The sequence below is a fragment of the Gadus macrocephalus genome, chromosome 9, assembly GCF_031168955.1.
Source record: "Gadus macrocephalus chromosome 9, ASM3116895v1".
NCBI classification, from domain to species: domain Eukaryota; kingdom Metazoa; phylum Chordata; class Actinopteri; order Gadiformes; family Gadidae; genus Gadus; species Gadus macrocephalus.
The window spans coordinates 12416413-12435881 of record NC_082390.1 but is presented as its reverse complement, the minus strand read 5'-3'; the positions used below and the strand labels follow the sequence as shown (position 1 = coordinate 12435881).

Genomic DNA, 19469 nt, shown 5'->3' with positions numbered 1-19469 from the left:
GTCAGGCCTATATGATGGGATGAATTTATGCATGAATTGATATTATAACGGGCTTTATTTAACTATTGAAGTTTAAAAAATAAATACGAAAATTACTGATCTCCAGTGACTAACAGTAACAAATCCCCTCCAAGAAAAAAGACTTCTCTTTTTTTAATCGAAGCCTTTGCGATTTGCAAGTGGCGTACTATTACATCGAGACACCGGTTTGAATTTGACCAATGATTCAGCCCCACCTGGAGCCAGGGTCGGCGTGCAGGGTCTTGTCCAGCACGCTGCTGAGGTTGTGCTCGGCCAGAGTCTCCTCCGGCACCTCCTCCAGCACCTCCTCCCTCTGCAGGGACAGCTGGTAGTTCTCCAGCTCGATGCGCTCCGGGGTCCCGCGCAGACGCTTGGGGAGGACGGGCTCCGGCAGGCCGTTGGCCTCCGGGACTGAAGGGGGCGACACAGAGGGCGGGTTGGAAGAACGCAGAGGACAGAGGGGCCGGAGCGAGGGAGCAGTGGGGTGGTTAGAGCCCCCTAGCCTCCCACTGTGGACGTCTATGGGGTGTGTGTTTGTTTCTACCTTATATTTTTGGGATTTCAACCCCCCCCCCCCCCCCCCCCGACCAAACACCATCAACTCTTGAAAGTTACCAGTAGTGCTCATGGTTGGGCAAAGTTACATTTTCAACAAAAAAACACCGACACAAAAGTTAAGATGAACGAAGGAATTTATTTCAATAGGTCAATTACTTACAGCAACTGGAATCTTAATGCAGATAAATATATGATATAAATACCTTTCAGATTAATATTTTGACATTTGATTATAACAGCCACTTAATTTATCAACAGGGTGGGTGCTTTGCCTTTCCCCCAGCCTTTCTTCTATCTTTCCTGGAATTGGTTTTCCAATTTGCCGACTGCATTACAAGTTGGCCTTTAGAAAGCTTAATCACAAGGGGTCCGGATTATGCACTATTTTGATGGAGTGCAACGGCTATTTTCCATTGATTAGCATGGCGGGCCCCAGCACACAGGCAGAGCAGGGACTAAAAATGACTGAAGATGCTGTAAGCAATGACCTCATGCCAGCTAATAAGAAGCAACAAGTAGGAGGTGGTGAGCGCGCTGTATTTTACACCATCATCCTATTAAATGTCATTACGGCAAACAGCTTTAGAACCATGCAAGACGGATGTGAACACAAAGCACGGTTGAAACCACAGTATAACTTCAAATGAATATGCTAATCAGCTAATTATGGTTAAACTCATGCGATATAGATCGTATATATAGCATCCATTCTTATCTATTCTGCTTTGGATTAAACTGTTTTAGTTACTTCCACTTGCCACACAATGCGGCAGGCCTACACATCGACTCATTTACAGTTCTTACATCTAGAAAACCTCTACTTAACGTTTAATTGTCTTTAGAATAACCGAGCAAGAGCTTGAAAGCACTATTATGGACTACAACGTTGAGGGAGCTAGAGGTTAGATGTAATGATTTTCATTATTCATATTATCAGCAGTATACTATGAACATAACTGCATTGCGTGTTGTCAGCATTACAGCACTATTAAATTACGACCTGCATTAAATGTAGAAATTATCCAACAGAACAACGGTGCAAGCAATGGTGTCCTGGCTGGTATGGGAAGGGGGCTGTGAAGCCAAAATGGTATGAAAGGACGAGGGGGGGCATTCAGATGGCAAGAAAATAGCGTCAAATCAAGCACTAAGAAGAAGACCCAGTTTCAAGCTGCTCTGATAAGAGGAGGGGTAAAGGTAACGCTCACAGAGGAAATAATCGCAACCAGTGGAACAGGCACGTCATCAAAACACCGCAGGTACCCCGGGAGGATGGTGACGTGCAAATATCACAAGAGATAAACATAACAGAGAGAGAAAGAGGGGAGTCTGGGACTCATGCAGTTAAAACCAAAAGGAGAAGAAAGAGGTTTGGCGCTCCATTCAATTAAAGGCAAGCAAAACAGGCATCAAAATAGACACTTCTAATTACTTCATGGAGTTCACAACAATAACTGATGGCAGGTTGTAGCATCAGCCTGACAAAAGAGTTGGCTGCTGCAGCTCTGTGCTTACAAGGAAAACGCGGTAAATACCCAAGCCAAGAAGAAGGAAAAGTGATTTAATATGCGACATTTACTTTTCAATTGAGCTTAAGAGCTCTGAAACTGGCTGTGCGAGCCTGTTGCCAATATCCAATTCACGATCCATTCTTCCCATAAAAAGAACGTGAATAAACAACATTCACGAGCTAACAAAGAGAAAACGCTAAATCAGATTCCTAAATCTAGGCAGGTAACTGACAGTAGTGTGTTAGAAGGGGAAAGAGGGGAAGGGTGAGGAGAAAAGGAAGAGGGGGAGGGCAGGGAGAGAGGAGAGAGGGAGAGAGAGAGAGTCATGCTACAGCAGCTTGAGCAGGGCGTTGAGGCTGACGGAGCAGAGGAGGTAGATGCAGTAGGCACGCAGGAAAGGGGAGTCTAGGGGATGGTGCGCCACCTGGTGGCAGCTCCGGGAAAGGGTGCGGCGGAGCGAGCCTCCCAGCGCCGGGCGGCCGGGTGCGGTCGCCGCGGCGACGGGGGGAAAAGGGGTACCTGAGGAGCGGCGCTCGGCAGAGGGGCCCGTCGGGGTTACGAGGCCCGCGCCTTGGGGGGCGTCCACCATGGCCGGGTCGGGCCGGCTGGCCGCCACGATCTCCGTCTGGGGACGGAGGAGAGGGCGGTGAACGCAAGGACCTCGTGGGGATACGCGGTGCGCACGCACGTGCACACGCACGTGCACACGCACGTGCACACGCACGTGCACACGCACACACTGTTCCAAGCGGAGGCATGAATTATCAATGGTATCATTAATATATGAAGGTGCAATATGTACGATTCGAGAGTTTGGAAGAGAGAAAGAACAGAAAAGAGCATGATTTGGAATTGTAACAACCAAATAAAGCCTCTCTGACCTCACCCCCCTGCATCCCTACGTCAGTGTTGCATTTCATACACCAGGGATCGACAGGCAAGATGATTCACCGAACTGATCAGAGATGCCCTTAAAACAGATGTTCCTACAGCGCATCTCAGCCACTAAAAGAGGATGGTTGGCCTTGGCATAACTGGCAAATACACGAAAATAACAGCACCTAAATCTTACCTACAGCCGAATGAACACGGGGATGAGCAGAAGTATTCACTGACCTTAGGTCTGGGTAACGCGGGGGAGGGGGCCGGCCTCTTCCTCTGGCCTTGGCCTGACGAGCGATAGCAGTAGTGGGGCTTGCAGTAAAATTTACCTGCAAGAAAATAAAAATAAGAAGCATGGTCAAGAAAACAAAGCAGCGCAAACGACATGAACAAAGAAGACGCCGGTTGTCATCGCCTCTGAAAGGGGGACCTTCAACATGTCTAGACCTACAGGAAGACAAAGTCTACCGAGGTGGATGGTATGTGTTCTGTTACACGTGCTCAAAGGGATCGTCCTCCTGTTTCCCCGCGGGCCCTTGGGGAATGAGCGGGGGCCCTGAGCCGGGGAGGAGGCCAACAGTCTGCTCCCTGTCTACGGACACAATAGAACCGTCCCTGCAGGAGTCCAGTCCCACAGACTGCAACAGCACTGTATGGGGCTCCCAGCGCCTCCAACAAACCCTAGAATAATAACAGGATTGGCACTGGCCATCAGCACGATGCCGTGGGCTGTGTTCTGACTACCGGAGGGGGAATGTGTGCGCTGGTGTGGGCAGCAAAGGGAGGCGAGGTATTGGGTCGCTGTAGGCCCAGGAGGACTCATAGCGGGTTGTATACACCCACAAAGTGGGGGAAATAACTTCTATCGCCAACAACAGACGCTGTAAAAGGCAGCTCTATATATTTTTATGGCATAAATGTCCCTATATTGAGACCCACCGCGTCCGAGATCTCACAAAGTGACTCAGAAGCACTTTCTTGTTATTCTTTAGCTCTTACAATGAATACAAGAATGCACATTGGCCAGAAATGAACAATCTCTGTATCTGTGATAACTATTCACAACTAGTGAGTGATGATAAAAAAAGTCAAAAAAAAGGACTCGGCGTGCCTTGCTTGTGCTACGCTTTGCTCTCAGCCTCGCTTAAAGGTCTCTTCGTACAAAAAAAACCACTAAATGACAAAATGTAAATCCGACTGAAATTAGGATCAGTGCCCCGCTGCTTTATTCATAGCGGCAGCGGACTCGTGTTCTCATTACGACGCGGGGCAGGATCTTAAAGACACGGGGCACTGCGGTCTTCCGCCGATGCGATGACATGCCCCCGCGGGGATTCCTGGAGGAATGGAACATGAGCTCTGCTTCTGGCTAGCGAACGTACCGTCCTCCACGTCGAAGGCGTAGGAGGACAGGCGCAGCGTGGTGCCGCAGTAGTCGCACTTAAAGCAGCTGCGGTGGAAGAAGCGCCCCTCGGCACTCAGCCGCTCCATCACGTACACGCGCTTGCTGCAGAAGAAGCACACGTCGCTGCCGCCGATGTTCACCGGGAACTCCTTCCTCAGGGAGCCCTGTTGAGCGGGGGGGGGGGGGGGGGGGGGGGGGAGGAAGAGGAGGAGGAAAACCAATCAGACAGGAGAATGAAGACGATGTCAGAGCAGAGATATACATGGTAAGGGCGGGAGGGGAGAAAGTTCTTTCATTTGAATTCCCCGCATTTGATTAAACACACACACACACACACACACACACACACACACACACACACACACACACACACACACACACACACACACACACACACACACACACACACACACACACACACACACACACACACACACACACCCCTAGTGTTAAAGCATCACATCCAAAATCGACTGGCTTTCTGTAGAAGCAACACTGTTATTTTATGAGCACACAGACACACTGGTAAACATAAAAATAATGGTTTCTGTGCACAGGCGGGCACACAGGGGACACGTATAACGGTGGGTAACGGGTAGGGGGGGGGGTTCAACAAGGTTGCTGTCCCATAACAGCCCACTAGTGGGATACTAAAGCTAAGCAACCACATGCCTTCCATCTACCACCACCACACTCTTACCAGTTCCCTCTTGTCAAGCAGGGGCTTGGGTTCTTCGTGAGACTGAAGCTGATTGGCTATCTGATCAGCCAATAAGCTAACGCCCCCTGTGTACATCTTTACATAGCGCTGTTCAGTGCGCATCGGGAGAAGTGGACAGAGTGTTTGGGAGAGACAGAATGTGAGGAAGAGAAGCAAGGTGAGATGGAGACGTAAACAGGAGAAACCTCTTTGCACAGGACACTCAAAAGTCTGCGACAGTGGTCGATGTGTTATGCTAGCACATTTAGTATGTCAAACGCTCCGCTGCCAAGGTAGTAGTACCTTCGCCCGACCAACACCATTCGCATCACGTAGAAATACAAAAACCAAAGCTCAACCAGGTGTGAGGACATGCCCCTGATGCATAATGCCACAATAACAAAACGCATTCAGAATGATCACAAAATGCAGATTCAGAACATATTGGTATTAGATTTGTGCTGGAGGGAGAAGGGGATCACAAGCTACTAGGAAACATGAACTTAGGTGCTACTTTGGGCTGATACAACAATGCAGCGGGCATGTGCCGATGTATGACTAACCGATCTTTTAAAATCATACCTAAAAAAGTGCATGTTACAGACGTTAAATCCGCTGCAGTTATACTCTAGTTTCAATTGGGTTAACAGCTTAAAAGCCGCCAAGTGAAAACATTCTTCACAAATAGCAGAAATCTCCAACAAAAGTAGGATTGTGCAAACATTTAGATAGATAAAAGCAAGCCAATGGCAGCGGCACTATCATTTTGGACAATACGCGAGTAAATGTGGGTATTGCACTTTGATTTCAGTGGTCGGGTTTGGTTAGTTCTGATCCGTCTGGCCCAGTTTCTCCAGCGTGGGAACAAGCCGAGATGAGACATTGTCTTTCTTCTTCTGCCAAGTTTCCTTCCGGGAGGCTCCCAAAGGCAGCCAGCACTGACGCCTCTCCTCTAAAGACAGTGACATGCAGAACCCTCTTCACACACACCACGCTTCAAACGGCACAAATATTGCTTTTCTGTAATCACTAGAAAAAAACAAACACGTGCCCCATAACCACTTTTCTACTTCTTCATCTCAACTGACACAGAAACCAAATAATCACCCACGGGTATGTTACTTCAAAGAGCAGGAATGGTAGTACGGACGAAGTAGCGAGATATCGCTGAATCATGCGATTTTTAAAATGAGGTTCTTGAGATCCAACGTCGTGGGACTCGACTTCAGAGAGGGAGTTGTTAAAGAAGACATCTTCCTATAAACACACACACACACACACACACACAATCCCACACCCACACATACACAAGCGAGCAATATGAAGGCCTGTCAGTGTGGTTCCCAGCATGCAGCGGGCTACCTGTCTGAAAGTATCAGGGGAAGAGAGGGGAGACTCGGGGGGGCTGTGCGACCGGGCCAGGTGCCACTGTTCCATTAAGGAACGTGAAGGTTTCTTCTTGGTCTCCAAAAGAAAAGACAACGAGAAAGGACACATTTTAGAGAACAATAAAATCCCTTGAGACGCATGGATGGATTTTAGGAATGATGGCTGTTTGGTGACTTTTGAAACGCAGTGAATGCGTATTGGAGGAGAAAGGTTGTTTTCTGTATAAATGTTATTAACTGCCTCAGGGGGTGGTCACACAGAATATGGAGGCAACAGATACGGAGGCTTGAAAAAACGCAAAAACAAGTGCTTTGAGTGAAACGCCCAGGGCAACTTTGTAGGGGGGCTGCGTGTGCAAACCGGCCCAAACCGGTCAAAATAGAAACCATGCTGTTTCGACAGCTTTCATTTAAAATGATCTATTATCCCTCCGAAAAACGTGACATTATTTAGTCCTATGTATATCAGCCTCTCGTCGTTGCTGGATATTTTCTGTTCTACGTCAGTAAATTGAACAAAGAACCTTCATTAGAGCCTGAAGCCCGCCTTCAGCTTGATTTGATTGGCTGCCCATACGTGACATTGACGAGTGGCACTGCTCCTCAAAAAGCACATGAAGTCAAACCCTCAAGCCTAATTAAAAGATGTCCGGCTCATACCGAGCTCACCACAGGCGTGCTGTAATAAAGGGAAGAAAAGTAAAGTTGGCGTTGCATTTTTAAATACTGTTCTGTGTGATCACCCCCTTATAAGGACTCAAAGGTGAAGGGGGGGGGGGGGCGGACGGGTCACCTGTGGTCTGGCTGGCTTGCCCTCAAACTGAGAGGCAAGCTGTTGAGCCCTCTGCTGAATGCTAAGCACGTGTAAGGGACCTTGGTTCTCCGAGCGGAGAGCCCTGGCCGGCTCCTGAACAGAGAAGCATTACTAGCCCCAAGAAAAATAACTTTCCCTTCATCCATAAACGGATTGGAGACACTTTGTTCATGCTGGTAGATCTGTCTGAAGATCCTTTTTCACCCGCTGATCGGCTAAATAGCGGTTGAAAGGTAAAAGCTGAAAAACGCAAGATATGATTTATCAACGGGACCCAGCAATTGCCTAAGGTTTAGGGAATTGCTATTTTTTTCCTGCACTAAAATGTAATATCTTTATATTTGCAGTGATTGAGATGGACATGCTCTCTGATAGGACACATTTATTACAAAGAATATGCAGCATAAGATTGATACGTCAAATTATTAATGACTAGAAGAAAAAAAGCCCTAAATGAATGATGGGCCTCGCCCCTATGATCTCATACTGGTGTGCAGGCATCTGGTAAGAAACACCTGTAAGAAACCCCATGAATCATGCTGCACCGTCACCAGGGTGACCTCTGACCTTTCTGGGAGAGTCTGGGGAGGACAGGGGTGAGACACTGGGACGCAGGCCCCGGGAGAGGTACCACTGTTCTACAAAGAAATGTGAGGGCTTGCTCTTGGGCTTCACGGTGTGAGTGAGAAAAAAATACAGCCCGGTGGAAACAGAGTTATTACTTAGTGAGTAATATATCACAGTTCACGCAACGATAAGGAAACTTTACTTATTTGCTCATAAAAACACTGAATTATCAAACAGCACACCCATGCAAGTGGATCAGTTCACCTTGGGAGGCTTCTTAGGCTTGCCTTTAAACTTAGAGATCAGACAATCAGCCCTTTCCTGTATGCTAGGGATGTGAATGGGCCCGGGATCCTCCAAGTGCAACGGCTTCCATTCCTGCAGAGGAAACTACGTCAACAACACATGACGCAAAGAGGGCATCCATTCTCGTGGAGTGGCCTCGATAATGGACATGTGTCGAAGCTTGGAGGAGAGTCAAGCACTTTACGTTCAAGAGTAAAGCGAAAAAATCTATAGTGTGGCTCAGTAACTCTCAAGTGGGCATAGCTAGCAATACACCTCAGTCAGGGGTCAGTGTAGTGCTGCTGGGTATTGTGTGATGAGACTGTAGTATGTAGAGTACATATGAAGTGCAACGACGCAGTGATCGGCCCCCCTCCAAACGATGCCTGTCCCGATCACTCACTGATCACACAATCAGCGTCGATGATAGACACCGACTACGTGGGTCATCATCAGCTCCGTGAACTGAACACAGTGCTCTCTTGGGATTAGCGTCGGCATAGCCAGGTGGATCAGGTGCACGTCGTCGGCGCGTCCATCACGACTAGCTCCGGCTTATTAGACAAACATAACACATGCTTTGGCCCGGGCGCCGTTCAAATCAGGCGAGACACACGCGGGCATTGGAACGGCGCGAACATCTGCTCCTCTGGCTAATTAGCATGCGGCTACGTTAGCATTTGTCGAGGCTGATTTAAAAGTGGGAGACTTGCACGGGCATAAAATTGACATTGATAATTAGTCAGAGCCGTTTGAGAAGTGAGCCATGCTACGACCGCCGTAACTCCAGCCCATATGTCAGAGGGGTCTGGCTGGCGTCTGCTAGATAAATACAAGAATGCTATTGGCGGAAATTGCCCCCCATTTAACAACAGTCGATATCACTGCCCACTATTCAAAAAACACATGCCGTGATGAGCAATGTAAGACATAGCCTCTAGCAATTGCGGAGGTATTCGGCAAAATGCTAATTGCATCCATGCACCATCTGTGCCATATGTCAACTACTTATGTTTGGAATGAAACTACCAATAAAATCCCTGGTCATAAAAACAAGCCGCAGATCGTGCAAATAACATGCAGACCCAAACACTGGGGATGGTGGGAGACTAGTGGACAGGTGGACACGTACACACACTGTACATCTTTCATGACTGCAGGAAGGGAACAGAGAGCTGCGACACAAACTACTCGGGTACCTATTATTTTTTCAGACGACACACTGCAGTTAGTTAGAAAGCAGAGCTACAGGAGGTTGGGTAAAACCCCTTCAACCTAACAGAAGGGTTGGGTGAGACTGTAGACAGACAGACTGTGCGTCACCTGTGAGTGAAGAGAGAGTGAAGAGGTGGAGGAAGAAGAGGGAAGCAGAATGGTTTTCTTAGGACAGCTTCGAGAGGCCGAGCTGGGCAGGTGGTCGGTGTTGCTCCTGGCCTTGAGGAGATAAGGGATGATGACGATGACGATTATGATGAAGACGCTGACAGCGTTGATGATGAGTAGTCCTCTGTCAGCAGGGTAAATGTTGAGCACACTCCCACTTATCTACATGCACACATTTTGCCCCACCAGGGAGGATTCATTTAAAGGTTGCGGATTGTTATATTTAATGGCTGTATAAACTAGCAGTCTACGAACAATTAAAAGCAGGGTTTCAGCAGCATTTCCAAGCACTTTGTGTTAAATTACACCCAATGAATACATTCATCGCACATCGCACACACACACACACACACACACACACACACACACACACACACACACACACACACACACACACACACACACACACACACACACACACACACACACACACACACACACACACACACACACACACACACACACACACACACACACGCCTACTAGTGTCTTAAGTTTCCAGACAAACATGGCTGATAAATAACGTAACAGAACAGCTCAGTAATGATCGGACTAAATTATGTCAACTAGACAGTGCTGGAAGCATCCAAAACAAGCTGAGAGTGTTTTCCCCACTCTGTTAATCGGTTAAAAAGAACCATGGAGGTCCCCAATGGTTTCTAAATAATGCACAGCTGTTTAAGCAAAGTGCTTTATAAAGGATAGTGGTAGATCTTATGTTATAAAAGTGGCCAACAAGTATGTCTAACTCTTTGGTTCATGCACTCACTATGCATAGCCATGCAAGTAACCACAACTACAACCACAACTTAATTCCCTACAAGGTACAGCTAAAAGTGGGCAGCTATTAGGCCACAACGCTACCTATCAACGACATTGAACTTTCCTATCGGGGATCAGTGGGTCACTATGAGGGATGCACGCACAGGGAAGAACACGCAGCCTACCGGTCCCTGCTCCCCTTGGCCAGGCTGAGTCTGATGCTTCACCCGCTCTTTATAGCGAATGCTGAGCTGCTCCTGCTGTTGTGTTCGCCTCTGAACCGGTAGGGGACAGGAGACACCATGATGCATGACGTCACACACACATCACTACTATGACTCACCAACCATGTGACACACACACACACACACACACACACACACACATACACACACACACGACTAGCCGGGTTAATAGCCAATGATTATGTTAGGAAGGACTTTTTAAAGGTTTGGATTTGGACTCAACACACCAGACTACAGGCTTGATGACATCATCATGCTACCACGCGCTACTCATAGGATGTCTTGAGGCAGGGGAGCGCTTGGTATAGGACACAACAAGCAGCTAGCAGCTAGCCCACCATCACACTCACAGATGGTTAGAAGGTCAGTGAGGCGATAGGATTAGCTATGTTATCTAATGGCAAAGGCTGGGGATACTAGGGGTTGTTTTGTTGGGGGGGGGGGGGGGGTACACTTTTTACCTTTCTCCACGCTGGCACAGGGGCCAGGCGGCTGGGCTGCTTGTGAGGGGCAGCAGGCGGGCTAATGGTGAGAATGCGGTCCAGATTGGGGAGGGAGCCCGCCTTCGAGGGCGAAGGGTGAGGCAAGAGATGTGTCGCGTTTTTTAAAGAGGCCCGAGAATATACCGGTCATGGAGGAGAAGGAGGGATGAGAGATGGAGAAAAAGGAAAAGAGTCATGGAGGTAAGTGCGACATGGTCCGGGACCCCAGAATACTGATGACGTCATGAGAAGATCACACTGCAGGACACACTTTTAGAATCAACAAGTTACAAAGTACAAAAAGAAAGAAAGAAAACATCCCTCCTGCTTGAGATGGTAATATATCCTGAATCACAGATCACACCCACTGGTTATGTTAATGGGAAGTTCTGTTGAAATGCAACAGCCGAACATAACATTATGTAAGATTTGCAGGACACAGAAGGCTAGAACAAATGCTTTAGTATAAATAAGATGAGCACCCAACATCAACCGATAATATTCCTTTGTCACCTTAACAGCTGTATTTATAAAACTTTTATAAAAGCTGTATTTATGAAGTTGTTTGCACTTAATATTGTTAAAACAAAATACAAACAATTGTTTCATGATTCTTATTATCTGTAAAATGATTCATAGTTCAGCCTTGTGTACTAAATAACACACAAAAGGTTTCATTCATCGATTCTGATGGACAAAGTTTCAGTTTGTAAACTAAACAATTCCCCAGCAGGACGTTTAGTCCTGACCTGCTCATAGAGCATTCTAAAGCACAGAGCAACCAAAGAGAATGACGCATGGCAAGAGTTCATAGGCGCGATCCGTTCTTTCTGATATGGACAATAGAATCCGGTGTTCTTTCCTCAGCCCACTCCTCCCTCCCACTGGCCCCGTTCTGCTGGGCCCAGGTAGCTGCCAGCCCACAGGTCTTTGGACCCATTCAGCCTGGACCATGAAGCACATTCAGCTCTATGAGGCCACCTACTGCCCTGCAGAACAATACTGCACCAGCACAGACGTGCCACATTAGCATTCTGGGCGTCAGCTAATTCGTGGCCCACGACTTTCTTCCTCTTTGCTTTTTTTTTTTTAAATCACGAGAAGACTAGGTCTGTGAAAAAACACAAGAGCGGCATGTTGAATCTGGATATTTCTTAAAGCCGATTTGACAAATAATTGCAGCTGAATTTTTTTTTTGATAAAACACGAAACATCCTGACAACATCCTTTCCTTCGAGCAGTTCTCCAGCCTACATGATAACCGTGTAAATCGTGTTTGCACCATTCCTCCAAATGCATGTGTAAGACAGAAACCCATCTGGGCACTGGGCAAAGACAAGGCTGAGAACCTCCCCCTAGATGGAAGCGCACTTTAAAAAACAGACCTGTGGTCAGTGATCCCTCTGCATACCTGTCTCTTGAGGCCCGTCGACTTCTCCGGCGCGTTCTCCTCAAACTTGGCCAGCAGCTGGTTGGCCATCACCTTGACCTTGTTGTCCCGGCCCCCCGCCGTGGCCGAGGGGTCCACCCTCCTGTCCGTCAGGGTGGTGGAGGGCGACGGCCTGTCGTCAGGCCCCGTCCTCACCTGATCCTCCTGGGAGGGGGGGGGGGGGGGGGGGGGAGGAAAACCGTTGGGAATCGGAAGGTGTCGGCTAGACTTACTTTAGCACGCTCACTGGAACGGAATAACTAAGCCGTGTCCACTTACGTCTTCAGAATTCCCCGCCTGGATGGTTTTTCTCCTCTTCCCCAAACCGTCCGTTTCCTTCTCCTTTTTGTCCTGTGGTGGACATGCGAGAGGATATTTTTAGTGAGTTGGTTACTTAAATTGCAGCCACGGTGGTTAGTGGATGACTCAGTGTTCCTAAACGGGGGCTGATGCGAGGTCTCCTGACCTTGGGGTTGCGTTTCCTGGAGATGGCGATGCTCTGGCCAAGCTTGCTGAGGAAGGAGATGGGCGACTTGGTGCTCGCGATCAACGCCGTCTTGTCCTCTGGACTCAGGTTGGGGTTATCTGGAATAACGTACAGGAATGGGCACGAGTACTTGAATGATGACGGAAATACAGGAATTTCAGTTCAAGAAGGACCTAACTCTAAATAAAAAAATATATATACGTTCTACAAACTAAAATGACTTCCATGAAAACTATTTTTTTGTTTAATTAGTATCTGAATCATATTCTTTATTCTATAGAAGAGGTAGTCTTATAAGTGACGTTTCTGTCCCACTCCTCGTCTTGCAACCCCATGGTTAATTAATTCTATTCTTTCATTCTCTCAATTGAAAAGCACATACACTTAATTAAATAAAGACCCACATGACAAATACCATTAAAGGGGCCATGGCTATGAAACCAAATCGAGGCTGCTGCACCGACGCAAACTCACCTCCGGGTGGCACTGTGTCCTTAAACATCTCGTAGAACTGGCTGATGTACATGACCATGGAGAGCTTATCGGGCTCTGCCACGGAGGTCATCTCCTTGCCCGTCATGCAGGGGGAGATGCCAAACTCCCGCTCTGCCACGTCGAACGCCAACTGATTGTTCCTCTCCTGGTTCCGCTCATCTAACGAGTCGTATTCCCTGAGGCCAAGGAAAGAAAAACAAGCAGAGGGAACAAGAGGAGAAAAACATATTTAATCAGAGAAGGGGGCTAGTTTCTCTAGGCAAGAATCTGAACAAGCGAACACATCATGTCAAACAAATGACATGTATTCTTTTGATTGTTCTATGCTCAACTAATATTTTCGTGACAATTATATTACTGATGCTATAAACATACATACATATAAACAGACGATGTGCATTGCATTTGTAGCAGAGACGTGTATTCAGAGCAGTTTGTTCAACATGAAATGTATACTATAATTATCTCACACACACACACACACACACACACACACACACACACACACACACACACACACACACACACACACACACACACACACACACACACACACACACACACACACACACACACACACACACACACACACACACCACTTAGCAGACATGCTGATGCTGAGCTTGCGTTACAAAAAGACAGGCAATCCAAACTAATTAGAATGACATACTAAAGTCTACAATGCCAATGCATTAGTGTTTTGCATTACACCGCCCCCAAGGGAATACCCCCTACTTATAGTCCATCTTCCAGAATAAGTGTATCAGTACCAGCGAGCGTAGTTTCCTTACAGAGGTCTGGCCAGACTGACAAATGTGCCCTGGTCATTTGAACTATAAAAGCCAGTAAACCAGAACTCCCCATAAACGTTGCATGGTTGAAAAGGTCAAAGTAGACATGAACATTATTAGATTATAAAAAGGTAATCACCGGGTTGACCCATGGCAACGGCAATAACACACAGCGGGCCATTCAGATGGCAAATGTGTTTGTAGCAGGTTACACTGATATGAAGTACAGCCCCGGTGTTAGACATCCCACGAAACCGGTCATAAACACAGCAGCGGCAGCGGTAGTCATGGAATTCCATGGCTCACAAACATTTCAAACCGTGAAGTCACCTGGTAATATGTAGCTCAGTCTCTAAGGGTTTGAAGCGCATGATTGAAAGATGGCCGCATCCCTACCCATTGTGACACACACAGAGACACATTTGTGTTGAGCGTGTGAGTGTTTTCCATATACTCACATGAGATCCGGTCTGTATCGGTGTATGAGGGCGCACAGGGCCAGCCCACTCTTCCAGGACGTGGTGAGGTCCGTAACATTGACGTTTTTATAGCCCTCCGTCTGCCTCTGGCACCAGTTGAGAAGCTTACTGGATCGAGCGATGGATTCTGGGTACAGGAAACGAACAAAAGGGCAAACATGTTTTAAATACAGCTAGATAGGACTGGGATACACAAATGCATCATGGGAATGCGTCGGGCAAAAGTAAGTGTGTGTGGGTGTGTGTATGCGTGTGCGTATGCGTGTGTGAACCATGGGGTAAAATGCATGTATATAGGATTTTTGTGTTTACCCTCACAACACTGAAATGGAACTGATGGAACAGAAAAACATTCCAGACAGGTTAAGAGTCAAAGAGTCAATCCTCTATCCAGGCCAAACAAGAAGTTCAAACGACAAGTCAGTGCATCAAAAAAAACTCCAATCAAATCCACAGAAAAACACATCAAGTTGTTCCTCGAGTTCCATATGCTTTGTTACATCCATGAGGACAAATCATCTGGGACTGAACTTAAGTTAGTGGAATCACACCCAGATAAACACGCCATGCGTTTGTGCTTCATGTTACCTCGCAACCGCTTGTCATACCGGTAATATTCTAAAATATAAAAAAACAGTTCATTGTCACATTTCGGAATTTCAAAAAAATAAATTAAAACGCTATATTTGAATTGAACCTCTAAATATTATTCAAGATTCACACCATTGAAATCAACTATGAGCTGCTGTCCAACTTTAACACATAATTGTTACGCACCGTTCCTGGTCAATTTGGACGACGCAGAGTTGATCACGTTCTCAATCTCAATGCGCATTTCTCTGGACTCCCCGTTGTCAATAAGGTGGCGGACCTGCAGAGGTGAATCACACACACACACAGCTTAGTATGAAAACATGCATCTCTTCCATGCAAAGGTTGGAAATAATCTCAAACATACACATTTACAGCGGCTGTCATCGTCAATGTTCACAATTAAATAGATTATTGATTCCAATCTTTGAAACTAAATCCAAATAATTCATAAAAGATAAACAGATAAACATAAACAGACAGGCGTCTGAACTAAATCATGGATAATGGGATGTGTGGGGGCTGTGCCCTCCGGTCCGACCTGGTTTGGCCTGAGGAAGTTGAGGCTGACGTTGGGGTAGCGCGTGGTGGGATCCACGCTGTAATGACTGAAGTTCTTACTGACGTTCTCCGGTGTGGTCTGCGGCAGCAGGCGGTAAATACTCTCCCTGTGGTCCGAAACGAAACAAATCATTTACTCCACCTACAGCTGAACAGACCTTTTCTAAGTTGAAGTTCGCTGGAGGCAAAACAAAGCAAAACAGAGCATGTACGAATAACAGGCTTCATCGACTCTCCAAACTAGGTCATCTTGCTGTGGTGTGGAGAGCCAGAAGTAGAGTTTTGTCTGTTGTAGGCATGGATACGGGACTACAGTTTGCATTGTTTCACTCATGAGAAATCGGGGAACCAGGGGTTAACAGGTGATTGATCTGGTATTATTATAAAATATAACAACAATATTGTTACATCATCTATGGGATTTTTTGCTCTATTAACAATAGGCATAGCTCTATAAAGCTAGCAGTGTTTCGCATATTACCTTAGTTCTACAGCGGTCTCAAATAATTGTACCGTTTTACTTTTGAGATTGAAGTCCAGCTCCTAAGATGGTAATGTACCATACTAGGGTACAATACCTTCCCGTTGCCATTTTAAGTGTTTATTTTATGAGGTGAGGATGTCAGATTCTGAGAGCAGAGCTCTTAAATGATGGTGGCGGATTTGAGGTTGAGCCAAGACCTAACCTTGGCATCCTAACCTGGTTAAGCAGTAAAAATAAACTATATATAACTGGTAGGAGAGAAGATTGTATAATAAGGAAAATAGTTTCAATGCTGGACATATTCAGCCAAACGACCCATTAATAAAACTTAATTTCCGGTGTTTGCTAAGCATTCAGGGTAGGGCTGGACCCTAAAAAGTTAACCAGTTACAGGTACATTCTCACAGTCCAACAATCTCAGTTTTTTTAAATGCTTTGCAATAATGGAATCGAACAGGATATAGAGGCTTAACCTATAGCAAAGTCACAACAGTTATCATGGAAAAGAGAAAGTAATTACTACAAGCCAACAAATTCAATAATACGCATTTCATGCGAGACCTAATGAAACCAACATATAAAAAACCAAACCTGGACTAACCTAGTCTTGTTTTGAACACAGTTTACTGTATGAAACTAGGGTTGCTATCTTTCTCACTATAAAATAATGGACAGGAGGTAGCGTCCTAGTGGTTTCTCTTGTTATGTGGATACTGTACATCTTTGCAGGTTTATGCATATTTGCACATGCCCACACACAACCCCAGAAATAACTGATGTTGTGAATATTTGTTAATAATCCATCCGTTATATTTTATGTTGGTTCTCTTTTAATGTTAAAGTGGACTCAGCCATATGGCTCTGTCGTTTACGTCAAATCAACCTAGTCCCTTAAGACAGTTACCGTAATGGCGTATAAGCTGGAAAATCGTCAAATGAGTGACCTGTTGACTATGATTCGGGTACAGCCCTAGTTAAGGGATTATTCTACCTCCACTCTCAGCCATGCTAACAAAATAACATTATTGTTTACTTTCAGAAAGGGGCTCCATTGGTGCCGCCTACAACTGGATTCCAAATGGATGTAAACCTACAACTACGGAGGAGGAGATAACCCAGAGGTTGAGGCTCATGGTAAATCATATATACAGATGGGATGGTGGTGATGGTGGTGGGTGGGGGGGGGGGGCTGTAAGACAGAGCTGAGTATACCACGATGCACTCAAGAAAGCCTCTGATCTCATTAGCAGCAAAGAAGGAGTGTCCTGACGCCACAGACCTAATAGAGACATACTTCCTCTTAAAGTACTTTAAGTGTGTTGTGGCGGTTGCGTGTGTGCGTGCGTCTCTTGTTATAAGATGGAAGGAACATGGGGAGGGGAGGAGGAGGAGAAGGAAGAGGCCTTGAGTCTGCATTACGAGTCGATCCACTCTCCCCTCACCTCTCGGCCAACACCTCCAAGGGGCTGTTTCCCTGAGCCCAGCTTCGCACCATCCAGGCTGAGTCGATGCCAGCGAGGAACCCTCGGGCAATGCCCGTCCCCATCGGCCAGAAAGGCTGCGGGAACACAAGAAGAAAGAAAGGGAACTCAATTACTTTTCAACCAGCAAACACTGACACAGAGCAGTCCAAACAAAGAGTCACCTTGGGAGAAGCGGCTTCTCTTGTTTTACTATTTACGCCAATTTAGCTATGGAGCAGAGACGTGTATTCAGATTTTGCAGAACAAGCAGATACACAGAACAGTGCATTCAGATCATGCAGAACCAGCGGATACACTCATAATGTATTCAGATCATGCACTCACAGTGCATGCAGAAGGTGAGCATAAGGCTCCCACACTATGCAGAGAACGTACGCACTGAAGTCGCGGTGCAGTAAGACAACAGCGTCTCGCAGTACCGCAAGTTCAGTGGCGGTACCATAAGAAAAAAACGTCCAACGTATGACATATGTAGCGGGGTTCACTCTGCGTTCTGTATTCTTTGTGAAGACACTACGACGACCGGGTAACTAATGGCGTATTTTCCCCAGCCTGCATCTTCTCATTCAAAGTCTTCTCATTCAAAGTCGGGGAACAGAGAGAGCGCAAACTAAGGCATTGCCGAACTTGCGTTAAGTTTGTCCACTCTGCTCCTTCAAAATAAGAGACCTCTGTATATCTAGTAATGTAACCCAAAACAAGAGTCTCTGCTTGCAATCTAGCGCAACAACATCACACTGGTACACATACATCATTCCTTTATTCAGCCTTCCGAACCCCTCCCATTCCCAACACGGCGAGCGTCATTCCGCTCACCTCCAGCAGGCTGTCCCCCACCAGCGCCACCAGCAGTTTGTGGCCGTGGCGCTGCCGGACCAGCGCGGCGTTCTCCGAGGCGTACATGCACGTGAAGTCGAACATGGCCACGTCGGGCAGGCCGTAGTGGTTGATGGCAAAGTCGAGCGCGGGCAGCTGCCGATTGGTGGAGAAGTCGGCGGCCTCGCAGGCGTAGGAGAGCAGGGCGGCCTGGTCCACGTTGGCCCGGGACAGCAGCATCTCCGTGTCCGCGTAGTCCTGGAGGCACGAGAAAATGCGGAATGATGACTTAGGAGGAAGATGAATGGTGCGAAAGTTTGAACAGAATCGAGGATTCTGTTCTCGAGCGTCCAACGAATCCTCGAAACTTGTAATTTATTCCGTAGTCAGCAGTGTGGATTAGGAAAACATACATTGCTTTTTTCAAAGTTCAAAAATGTCAAGCACATTCTTAAAGTGCTACTCATGAAAAAGTGATGGCGTGGTTATTCCGACTTCCCCATCGGTCCCTGGGCTGCGATGTGGGAATGAGACCGGAGTGGTGGTGGGTCTGTGGGCGAAGGGATGGGGGAACTCTGAATGAACACTGACACATTGCCTGAGGGACTGAGGAGTTACCGCCTATCCGGGTACCAGTACGTTCCAACACGTCTCCTTCCCTGACCCGACTCATTCCAACGGAAAACTTTAAACTGGTGTAAAAAAAGAAAGCTAAAATAAATCTGTAGAAAGTTTAACTTCCTCAAGGGATGTTGAAAAACCTTTAGAATAGTTTAGCATTGCTAGGTCCTGACCTTCCAGATGGAATGACAGAGACAGAGACAAAGACACAAAGTCACCCATGGCTTA

General features: G+C 46.8%; 1 protein-coding gene and 1 long non-coding RNA gene across 4 annotated transcripts in view; one reads left to right on the top strand and one right to left on the bottom strand.

Moving 5' to 3' along the window:
* Window positions 1-19469, bottom strand: part of mical3a (microtubule associated monooxygenase, calponin and LIM domain containing 3a) — a 55079-nt gene that overhangs the window by 22293 nt on the left and 13317 nt on the right. For 2 of the 3 annotated variants that reach the window (XM_060060800.1, XM_060060799.1), the window contains exons 8-20: window positions 18621-18878; window positions 17763-17878; window positions 15817-15943; window positions 15462-15555; window positions 14664-14811; window positions 13394-13590; window positions 12899-13017; window positions 12712-12783; window positions 12415-12597; window positions 4355-4541; window positions 3207-3301; window positions 2610-2715; window positions 237-432 (exon numbers count right to left, since the gene is read on the bottom strand). In XM_060060800.1, coding sequence (XP_059916783.1) covers window positions 237-432; window positions 2610-2715; window positions 3207-3301; window positions 4355-4541; window positions 12415-12597; window positions 12712-12783; window positions 12899-13017; window positions 13394-13590; window positions 14664-14811; window positions 15462-15555; window positions 15817-15943; window positions 17763-17878; window positions 18621-18878 — 1898 coding nt within the window. Of the gene's footprint in view, window positions 1-236; window positions 433-2609; window positions 2716-3206; window positions 3302-4354; window positions 4542-5077; window positions 5186-6439; window positions 6542-7258; window positions 7373-7846; window positions 7949-8110; window positions 8225-9454; window positions 9566-10461; window positions 10552-10982; window positions 11085-12414; window positions 12598-12711; window positions 12784-12898; window positions 13018-13393; window positions 13591-14663; window positions 14812-15272; window positions 15303-15461; window positions 15556-15816; window positions 15944-17762; window positions 17879-18620; window positions 18879-19469 lie in introns of all 3 variants that reach the window. The other variant, XM_060060798.1, reaches the window with a different exon arrangement.
* LOC132464438 (uncharacterized) lies at window positions 11080-14011 on the top strand. Its single transcript, XR_009527263.1, has 2 exons — window positions 11080-11204; window positions 11871-14011. It is a non-coding gene; the product is annotated as an uncharacterized LOC132464438 (long non-coding RNA).